General features: G+C 48.3%; 1 protein-coding gene across 1 annotated transcript in view; it reads right to left on the bottom strand.

Moving 5' to 3' along the window:
- The window catches only part of TANC2 (tetratricopeptide repeat, ankyrin repeat and coiled-coil containing 2), a gene marked incomplete at its 5' end in the record, with an annotated part of 50,059 nt that extends 40,869 nt beyond the window's left edge, over positions 1–9,190 (bottom strand). Inside the window, 3 exons of the mRNA XM_010141277.1 lie at positions 3,193–3,800; positions 5,765–5,931; positions 8,959–9,190. Of these exons, the coding sequence (XP_010139579.1) occupies positions 3,193–3,800; positions 5,765–5,931; positions 8,959–9,190 (1,007 nt within the window). The remainder of the gene's footprint in view (positions 1–3,192; positions 3,801–5,764; positions 5,932–8,958) is intronic.
- Between the last annotated feature and the right edge of the window lie 2,191 nt (positions 9,191–11,381).

Below are 11,381 nucleotides of genomic sequence, written 5' to 3'. Positions count from 1 at the left end.
TTTCCCTAAAATGGTTTATGCTCCTTGTCACCCAAGAGGCGCAGTGAACAGTGCTACCCTGACAGGCTGGGGAGGCCATTACTGCAATGCTGGTTAAACGCTCTGACAAACACTTTTTTTGGTGCCTTGTTATTAAACAGCGGGGGAAGCTGGGGGGTCCCCATGCAGGAGAGCCTGCAGCGGTGGCGGTCCCCTCCGATGCCAATTAGCCTTTGCTCTGGACAGCAAACGCACGGTGAGTGCTCCGGGAAGCGCGGCAGCGTCTCAGCAGGCTAACCCAAAAACCTCCAGGGAGGAGATCTATGTAGCCTTTGCTCGTGATAGCATGCGCACGGTGAGTGCTCCGGGAAGAGCTGCAGCGTCTCAGCAGGCTAACACAAAAACCTCAAGGGTGGAGATCGGCTGTTTATTTTAAAGGTGTAGAAAAATGTGGTAATTTCTGGACGTTGTGTTCTTCCTCTCCCCTCCTCTCTACACTTCTGAGAATATGGGACCTCGCTCTCCTTAATGAAACGAGGAAGATTACCCCGGCTGCAATGACGCAGACACGAGGCCCATTATCCCCATTTTCCTTCGTGACGTCCTCGCACCTGGACGCCCTGTCAGGGTAAGTCAATTAAGAGCAGCTTCACAAAACCACATTTCACCTCAAAGCTCTTCTGGGGACAATCAGACCAGCCACCTGACTCTCTACGTATCGACTGACATGGCAAGGTCAAAAAGCTTCACATTAACGGCCCATTTCTGCAACGCCGAGCGATGAACTTGAGGCGTGGGCCATACAGTTGCCACGTCTTCTCAATTCCCAAGCGAGCAGAAAGAAATCAAATTGGCTGTGAACAAACCAGACGCAGGCAAATTCTCACAGGCTCCTCCTACGAGCTCCGTCAGTGGCGAGCTGTGCTTCTTTTAGAAGAGATAAAATGAAAAATCATTACTTATCTTAATCATCGCTGAGGGTTTACCATGCCCTGAGCTCAGCGTCTCAATATTAGCTCTTCCCCAAGAGCTGGACAGGAGGATTTTGAGGAGCACAACAGCTGAATCTCAGGGGCTCCTCTCTATTAATCACTGGAATGTGTCCTGTTTCATTAACTACCGTCAGAGTATAATGCAATTAGTGCGCATTATCCAGTGGAGATACGCGTTAGTCCCCCAGTACGTATGGACTCACACCCGAGGCAGTGGGAGCCCGTTCTGAGCATCGTAACTTCCTTTCCACCTGAGGCGAGGAGCTGAACCGGGTGAGCTCTGCAGGGATTCCCAATGCGGAAAGAGCAGGAGGTTCCCCCGTACACTGAAGTCACCGTTAATTTATTGCGTGAAATGGCACATACAGGACAAAAAGTGATGCCAGAAAGTCTCCTGAACAGCCTTGAGGGCAACGCGACGCGTTTGTGATGTTCCTGAAAGGCAACACCAAACCTGACCCCTGAGCAGAGATCTATTGCAGTGCTGGAGATGTGTCAAGCGAACACTTGCGCCTTCGTGCTAAAATCACACGTGGCCATGCACCTGGTTTCAATGTGAAACCACCCGAAGAGCAGCACGTTTGAGTTTTGGTCTGAATTTGGTGTTCTGAGAACACCCTCACCCATCACCCCGAGAAAGAAGAGGAGCATTTCTGGAGCCAGAGGGCCAAAGCCCCCGTTACCCAGCCGTAGGCATCGCTACTGCACGCAGCACCCAACGCACGCGGGTGCCTCACCCACCAGGGAAGCGCCCTGCACCGTAACTCCATTTGCGTGGTCACGAAGGAAAGCAGTGATTTGTCCGAGGTGCTCTCGCTGTGGCTCACCATGGCACGTGCTGTAATTGCCAGGCGTGCTGGCTGCTGTCCCCTCGCCAAGCTCCCGGACAGCCAGACCAGCCAGCACCAGGGGAGCCAGACAGAACCAGCGGCACTGGGTGGGAGCGACTGGGAGGGCGAAAGCTCTCAGCTCCAGACGTGTAAGTGCTGCACGGGCATTGCAAGGAGGGCGGAAAAGCACCACACAGTGACAAGCACTTAACGTCTCCGAGGACGGGTATTAAATAACTAACGTTGACTGATATAAAGACTCCGCTGTGCGAGGTGCTGCGCAAAGGGTTCGCTCGACAGGGCTGTTGTGCAGGACCTGCTAAACAGAGACGATCCCTATACGGTATTTTTGTGCTGCAGCCTGTTTACCACAAAATTGGAAGTGGTAAATAACTCTGACACCGCCAACAGCTACGGCTGGTCTACCCCCTATACGGTATTTTTGTGCTGCAGCCTGTTTACCACAAAATTGGAAGTGGTAAATAACTCTGACACCGCCAACACTGCTCTACCCAGCCGGTGGCTGCTCAGTTCCAGCAGACACCGTCACGTTTTCTTCGCTCTGACCACAGGGTCTGGCAGAGACACTGACACCGCCTTGAGTCCAAGTGTTTCCTTGATTCTTATAATCACATTAGAAGAAATGGGGAGGCCAAGTGGAGCAAAACTTATGTGAATAAACTACCAGAATTACAGTCAGGAGTGTCTGGTTCCACTCTTCAACAGCAACACAGATAACGCTGTTAATAGCGATCATTGGGTTTAGAGAACATAAATCTAATCAGGATTAAATTCTGTTCCCTGTGAGCTAAACCAGGAACTCAGCTGCTATCAGGATGGAGATGATGGATGCATTTACAGTCCAGTATTGCTAGAGCCTGATTCTGTTCCCTATTTTACTTTCAAAAAGACATTTAGTAGGACGACCAGGAATGCAACCTCAAAAAGAAGTCATCTGCAAAAGACATAATCACACTGTTCTTCTTCACCTCCTTATCCTCTACTCCACATGGTTTCAGTACCTTTGGAGAAAGGGAGGATGACTCCCCTTCTCCAGCCTGAGCTGGCAGGAGTGATCTGCCGGAATGCAGATACCCCTGGTGATGCCTGTATGGGAGCCAGTCAACCTGGGGCCTTCTGAGGAACAGCTCGTCTCATTCTGAAGAAGATTATCAGGTTTGCGGGTCAGTTGTGTGCCATGGGGGTGCTCATTATTTTCCATGAACAACATAAAGATCTAAGGTGACTAGTACAGATTTAGAGATCTCAGCACAGACAGACCAAAGTCTGGGTAAGACACATCCATGTGCAACCTCATAAATGAAACGATTCAGGCAACAGTGTGGGATGAACACATTTGTAAGGTCTGATTTCTCAGAGCGTTTGCTTACCTAGGATCACAGAGAAACTTGGTCTTTTCACCTTCTTCTCTCCAAATAAGCCATTCTCGGAAAGAGGGATGAACAAACATTCGCGTCATGTCTCTACGTTTGATAAGAAACATAGAAAGGTTCTCCATCCTCTGCTGAAAGTCATCCCACTCCAAAGTGCCCTCAATGTTACCTGCATTAATGGCCTGAAAAATATGTTCGTCTGTTAATGGATGCAGAGACGCGACTGCCACATTCAAGAGAGGCATAACCCGATCAAAGGAAGACTGCGTTGGGAACTTCATATTGCACTGCAACAGGTAAACTTCTGACAGAGACACTGGCACTACTTTGTAGCTGGAGCTTTTTAGGACTAGGTATCCTTTCTCTATGAGATCAAAAGTGAGTTTTAGGTACAGGTAGGATCCTTGGCTCAAGGTCTTGAGGTGAGAGCTGAGTTTGCCAAACGTCGTGTTGTCCATTTTGCCGTTAAGTGAGATGTTGTTCTGGATCTCTGAGCTGCTGTGTATCCGATGAAGGATATACGCCTGCAGGTCCTGGTCTATGGCTTCATTCTCTTCCAGTCTATCCAAAAATATTCTGTGAAAGGGCAACAGCTTAATTATTTCCTACAAAGAAAGAAAGAAAGAAAAAGGATACTCATGCTGGCAGTGTTTATTATTCATTAAGTAAACTTAATTCGTATTACAATTGCACCTTTGAGACTCCTTTAAGAGGAGTCTTCCATCAGGGCAAGCTCACAGACGGCAGCTTGTGCCCTCAGGACCTCACAATCTCATCCATAATCAAGCAGGTTGCGTGTGAAACATGACTGAAGTAAAAATGAAGGACGCTGCTCCTAATGCTGCATCCACCGAAAGGGCTGGAAAGCTCACCAGAGCAGCGCCCTTGTTATTCCTGCCCCACTCCAACCACGGATCAACACGCCAGCCCTTCTGCGGTCAGGGCAGAGGCAACGGACAACCAGACGACGACAGACCTGAGGGCAGTTTGCTGAAGCGGAGCCCAAATACCTCCCCGGGAGTGTGCTCCTGGACCACACAGCTGCTATCAACCGGGAAAGGCATGGGAGCCTCAGGAGCGAGGGCGGCAAGTATTGCCCAGTGCAGAGCAAACCCATCTGTCTGCTGCGGGACACTGTGGCCAGGGAACTCACTGGTGATGCAACACAAACCAAAGCTCATGAAAGGAATTCTTGCATCACGGGCTCTTGCTCACCGCAAAGGGAGGAAAAATGACCCTGGGGAGCTGGACAAGGCAGATTCAGGGGACACCATCAACCCCCCAGTAAAATAAAGCGGGGGAGCACAGTGCAAAACTGCAGCTTCCAGTGAAGACCTTGGGGCTGCAAAAGCCCTAATTAAATGAGGAATTCAAGTCATAGGGATGCAATTTACCTACAATTACAAAAAGATTTCTTCCAAATGATGTTTAATCTACTCCATTACTGAGCAAAGAAAGGACTGCAGCACTACCCAGCAGATAGCCCTGGTGCTCTCCTGGTGTCTCGGGGAGCTGTTGCCTTGATGGAGCTGGAACCAGCACTCAGCTCCCTGCCAGGAGGGCCACAGTAAATCAACTCGTGGATCTCAGCAAATATTAGCAAATCTCAGTAAAACTGCTTAATGGAGCTCAGTAGAACTGAACTCCACAGCTCTCTGCTAATGAAAAAAGGGCTAATAATGAAAAAATGAGAAACACAGAGCTGCAGACACGCTATTCTGCCCAGAGCAGCAGGACCGGCTGAGGAGCGGCTCTGAGCTGGCTCCCGAACGCGTGTCCCATCCCTCTGATGTCCGTCTCCTCTGGGCTCCTGGCTCCAACGCTCAGTGTGAGTGTTCCCACAAGTGATGCTGCAAATCAACCAGCTCTGCTGTGAAACAGTTGACAGAGCAGATCTGCCCTAACTGGGTCATTGTGTTTGTTTCCCAGCCTGCTCCATTCAGACGAGCAGCTGAGCCAAAAAACTAAGGTCAGCTTAATCCTTGGGCCAAGAGAGTGATGATGAGTAGCTAAGGACAGGCTGAAGGTAAAAACCTGCCCAGCTGCAAACTAAAATAAAAATACTTAAGAATAACCCAAATAACATTGAGCTTAGGGCTTCAGCACCTGCTGAGCACAGTCTGCTCCGAGCTGAACGGTGTCTGGGCCCAACACTGACTCCTCCAGACTGAAACAATCCCACTCTCATGCAGAGTGAGGATGAAGATACAAATTCTTTTGTCCTCCCATACGAAGGAGAGGATGTTCCGAGCAGCACAGGCTGACAGTCATCTGGCCCTGCCCTCCTAACACGCTCGGTAAGTGCTCTGTTGGCATGTGAGCGTCACACTCAAATGAACTAAACTGTTTGCTGATGAACATTTATTGACATGAATAAATGACGCTGGATTAGATCCATTCAAGGCTGTAGAGTGAGTCTGGGTTCATGAATGTAAAACCAAGCACAGAAAAGCCAAAAGGATAACTTGAAATAAAGGGTCCAAGCAAATCCAGATACTCACTAAGATCTTCTTTACCAAAGCCCATCACGACATGCCACAGCTTACCCCAGTTCTTGGTCTCGACGTACCTGGAGACTTGTCCTGACTGTCACCACCAGCTTCAGCCAGGAAGGGAATTTTCCAATCATTTTGCTCAGGAATGATACTATGGTGTCTCCATAATCCGGCTTGTGAAATTCAGCCTCATTTAAACCATCAATTAATATAATGAAATCTTCATCAGGGATCTTCCTCTCTGACAGAAAGAGAAAAAGCATTTAGCTGAAAGGCTGGACAGCCGACCACAACGTACTGCAGAGTACTGCAGTGTTTTAAAGCAGCACCAGATATCACCAAAGAAGAAAAAGGACACAGTGGCAGCACCTTTCTCGTGACACACAAATAGTGTATGAACGCAGAGGTGGAGTCACACGGACCGTTTCCCTTCTTACCAAATACATATTTCAGTTACGACACACACAACTGAAATCCCACCTCATCATCTTCTAAAAAATGACCTCTTCCTCAAAGTCCAATGGTATTTGACATTTTCTGGTAAGTTTTAACAAACACATTAAGGGTTCTCTATCGTTTTGGTATTACACTTGCACCCTGATATCAGCCTGATACCTTCATTTCTGCAGCTGCTAAATGAGGATCCTCCAAGAAATTCACCTCCCCAACACCTCTAGATCCTTCCAATTTCGACATCCTCACTTTGGGCACAGGCTTCTTCATAAGCTAAGGTCTGGGCAAGCGTTTTGAAACAAAGGCAAGTGTGATTCAGAGGTTAAACGGTCAGGCTGCGCGCGAGGGGAGGTCACTCAGCGTTTTGGAGGAGTTCAGCAGAGACTGTTCTCAATGACTCTGAACTTCCAGAGTCGTAAAGGAGTTTGATCACAAGTCTGTAGCCAAAGCCTCTTTTATTAACGAGATGGGGGAGTAAAACAGATCCTGCAAAAAGCCAGTAACGGGCTTTTTAAGCAGGATTTTTTTGCTGCTGGTGAATACAGTAATGATGCTGATACAGCCAGTGAAGTCAGTGTTTCTACGTCAGACGCTGAGAGCTGAGTAAAGCTTTACAGCTGACGATACAGATTCTTCTGGACTTGCATCTTAAGCTCTAGCGGTATCTCCCCAAGGAGATACGGCTGGGAAACAGGACACCCGAGTCTCTTGCTGGCACACGCCATGAACACGTCCTACAGATTCTGATCCCCCTTGCTCCCCGTTGTAAAGCTCCTGCTATCCAAGAGCTCTGTATTCCCAGCAGCAGGTGAGCTCTTCGCTTGGACTTTAAATTGCATCAGGAAATTTCCTATAAAAACCCAGCACAGAACGTCCGTCGATGACAGGAGTCCTCTCTGCGGTGTCCCAGGGAGGACACAAGTGCGTAAACACCCTGTGTTCGGCACCGCTGAGCAGCACACCCCGACCTTGTCCTTCCTTCCGTCACCAAGGTGCATTTGTTTCCTAACATCCTGTTCATATCCACGGGAAAAACACAAATTTTGCATAAAACTACCAGAGAACCTCTCTCAGTACGATTACTTGGTACACTAGAAAATACGCTTTATGACTCTGGAATCTTGGAGTGAATCTAGTGCCTGAGTTTTATACCCACATCTCATGGTTCTCCTAAAGCCTCAGGGAGAGAGAACAAAGCAGGGAGAAGGGGAAGAATCCGAACTTTGTTCTCCTATATATTATTTAGATTCCTTGAGATTAAAAAAATTACATATTTGAGAATCATGAATCCAACTTTCTCAGTGACATTCCCCCTTAATGACTGCACAACAATTTTGTCCCAGTGGCATTAAAGCTTCAACGGCACCTTGTAAATGACCTGCTGATATATTTACCGCATCTTAAATGTTACATATTTTAAAACCAATTTCCAGACACTGTTCATTTGGTTAAAAACACTTGGTGCCAGCTCTCTTAATCTGCAAAGCTGAAAGATGGGAGTCCTGATCATTGGCTCCACTGGAGCTGTGTTGAGTGCAGAGCCCACGAGGCAAAAAAAAAAAAAAAAAAAAAAAAAAAAAAAAAAAAAAAAAAAAAAAAAAAAAAAAAAAAAAAAAAGAAGCTTTTATAAAATTTTTCACCCCCCTGAATTCAGGGCCAGATGGGGGTCAACCTGCCTGGCGAGAAAAATAAGCCTCCTCTGAAATGCTCTCAATTCAAGAGCTGGAATGGCTCCCAAGGAGTCACTGCAATAATCACAAATTATTCTCCTCCAGAGCAGCGGTTCCTAAATGTGTCTTTTTTTCTTTGCCAGGAGTACTGGTAGGGAAGAGTAGCCACGCTACTCCTACAGTGACATTTCTGCACGCCAGGAAAATCAACTGCATCGAGCTGTGCTGGCTCTACGTGTGCTTTGTGCCTGCTGCAACCAGGCGGGTTGGACGCAGATGCTGCTGCTCGGAGTTTGGACACTGTGCTTTGAAGAGCTGAGTTGAACAACGGGGCTTTGAATCTGGTAGAAGTTGCAGCTATTTCATGTTGGATCCTACGTTGTCACATGTAGGGTGGTAACAGAAAATCAGCAGGACTATTTTTGCAGCCAACTTGCTGCATGCCATTTTAACAAACACCGTTTTGTAGGACAACAGAGTCCTGAACTCCGCAGCGTTCTGATAGTTTTCATGGCAACGAGCAAAGATCTTAAAATTAGCGATTGTCACACTGGATTAGCAGAGGAAAGCAGGAAGAGGAGACAAACCCAGAGCTGCGCTAGAAAAAGCTCTGAAATCTGCCATCAGGATGAGGCTTGTTACCAGCTCCCCTACAAGCCTTACACAGGGTATCTGCAGACTCCTGTGGTACCAGCGTCAAAGTCCCAGAAGCCCAGTAAATAATGGCAGGGAAAGGGACAAACATTCACTGCTGAAACAAATAAATCAGCGCACGCTGGCAGAAGCAGGGCTGTGCATGGGAATTGTTGCTTGTTTTCACCTTCAGAACTGTGAGGCCAGATTTGGGATGCGAAAGAAAAGCTGGAAAAGAGAAAGTCAAACGTGCGCAGTCATTGGTGTTTCACCTATGGCCCAGAAGCGCACACCAGAAGGAGAGGGCTGGTTAACCTCTTGCTTCCAAACAAGCATGATGGTACATTCTCAGCTTCTCCAGATCTCGCCTCCTCCCTGTGGCTCTTGGGATGTGACGCAGAAGGATTAATCTGTGGCTAATGCCCAGATGCAACTGAGCGGCGTTATAAAAACAGTAATAGAAGAAGGTGGGTGGGAGCTCGGGGAAAGCGCGGGGAGGGTCGTTACGATACCTTTGTGCAGGTTTTCCAAGGGCTCCAGGACTCCCCTGCGGAAGGAGGCCATGGGGTCCTGCACGCAGGAGCGCAGGCTGAGCATGCTCTGCAGGTGCGGCTCTCGCAGGAGCTGCTCCCGGTAGGCGACGAACTGCGGCGAGCGGCAGAGCAGGGCGGCCACGTTGTGCACGAACTCGGGCACCAGGCAGGTGTAGGCGTTGTCGGCTTGGCAGTAGTGGTAAGCGACAACCTGGCAGGGAGGAAAACAACAAACACCGCATCCTCATCAGCCGCCAGTCGGGCAAGTTGGTAACAGCAGCGGTTTTCGTTTGGTGAGTTTGATGTGTTCTGGCAGGGGAAGTGTTTAAGAGCAGCGAGTATTAACTACCTGTGACAAGAATCCAGACGAATCAGTTGGTAAAAACAGGCACTGATCCTGAAAAATGACTGGACCTGCCACTTGAGGAATAAATGAAATTAAGCTGTAGCTCCTCACAGAGACAGACAGTGACAGCATCTGGCATATCTGAAGGGCCGTGCTGAGCAGGGAGCGAAAGGACTGTGCTCCAAGTCCTGTTTAAGGACTTGGCGTCAGTAACAACTTGTGATTGTTTTCTTGAACTTATTTTTTATTTGCTGTTTTCAAATGTCAGGCTCTGCAGCAGCAGGCTGAGAGCACAGGCTGAGCACCTTACAGCAAGGCAGCATCTGCGAACGGCACAGTCCCGTGAACGGGGTGGGGGGAACGTCAGGCTTACTACACATTACTCATCCACTGCGATCCCACTCTTCATTCAGAAAATCAATTCAATTAAACAACAAAAAAAAAAGTCCTCTTTTCCCTGCTCACCTGATTTTCCCAGCTCTCCAAACTCTGCTAGAACCCACTGAATGCTGCCCACTTATTTAAATAAGTGGAAAATCAGTGATGTCTTCTCAGTCCAATCTGCCAACTCTCCTGTTTTCTTTTGCAATATAAAAAAAGACCCACAAAAACCCTCTCTCTGCTTGTAAAGCGCTCGGCAGGCTGCTGCGGCACTGCTCCACCGCCCAGCTCCTCCTGCTGCCGGGCTGGCACCAACCTCCTCCTGGCACCACCCGGCCGTTTGGTGCGAGCCTCTGCCAGGTCAACAAGCTTTTCTCCAGCTCCCATTCACCCAGTTTTCTTTTCAAATGCCACTGACAGTATCCAAAAATATCCCAGCACCAAAGGTGGGATCAGCTGTGTCCCAAACCCACCAGTGCCCTGGAGCATCGCAGCACACAACACAAACGTTGCAAAATAAAGCACATTTCTGAGCTTGGGGAGGACAATATAACCGCGGACATTGCGCACACGAGGCTGCTGTGGCCCCTCTGGAGGCTGTGGGAGCTTGGATGAAACACAGCCCGTGACTGCTGGCTGCGATTAAGGCTTTCTGGCCTTTCGCCTGTGATCACCAGCCCACGGCTCGCAGCAGGCTCCAAGGCGGACGGGGAGGCGTATCCACCTCTGAGCAATGCTGCCGCAAAGGATGGTACCGAAGGGAAAACATCAGGCTGTGGGGTCCACACACATTGCTGGCTCAGCACTGGCTTTCAATTTTAAATAGAAATCTATGAAATTACCAATGAGGTATAATGCAATAATTTCCTTCCGCAGTCTAAACGAGGTGTGGTGCACATGGTGATGATAAAGCCACGCTGTTATTTCAAGCACCAAACCCTAATACATGTGCTTAAGCTTTAATGGATACCTCCAAATTCCTAACAGAATTTACCTACAGCCAGTTAAAATATAATGTATTCCCTTAGAGAACAGCTCTGGGTGAAGTAATAATAAAGGTAGTGATTTCTTTTCAACAATCCTATTTATTGGGGGATTACACCTTGTGGATTGCGCAGTATAAAGTTCTTAAGCAGCTGTTCCCTCATATCAGGTTCCGAGTAACAGAAGCTAAATCGCTGTACTCAGAGCTCCGATTTTCGACACGGTAAGCATGTAGACACGAAAAGAAAGTCTCCTTTTTATGAGAGGCCAATTAACTTCTCCCAGGCATCTAATGAGCAGGACAAGGAAGAGGAGACACACTCATGAAGGCAATGGCCACTGGGACACACACACAGTTACAGCTCTACTAGTTTAAGCCCCTTCGTGTACGTTCTTGATCCTTGTGCTGGATTTACTGGTGTATTGACCAAGCCCTGAACTGGATAAATGCAGTGCTGAGCACCTGGATCTGAAGCCACACCAGTAAGCAACGAAGACGCAGGATAGGCAACCAAAGGAAAGGCATCACCATGTTCTCAGAATGCAACTGCGCCCAGTTTCATCTTGATGTTATTTATTCTCTGTGACATTTTCTCGATCATCAAATCAAAGACGGACTGCCAAAAGCCAGCGCTTCAAGCTGAACCTGGTGCTAGAAACCAGGCTCCTCACTCTCACCATCAGAGTTGGG

The sequence above is a fragment of the Buceros rhinoceros genome, unplaced genomic scaffold (genome assembly GCF_000710305.1).
Source record: "Buceros rhinoceros silvestris isolate BGI_N320 unplaced genomic scaffold, ASM71030v1 scaffold32198, whole genome shotgun sequence".
NCBI lineage: Eukaryota > Metazoa > Chordata > Aves > Bucerotiformes > Bucerotidae > Buceros > Buceros rhinoceros.
Note: the sequence above shows the minus strand (reverse complement) of the source record. Positions and strands in the feature narration are given on the sequence as shown.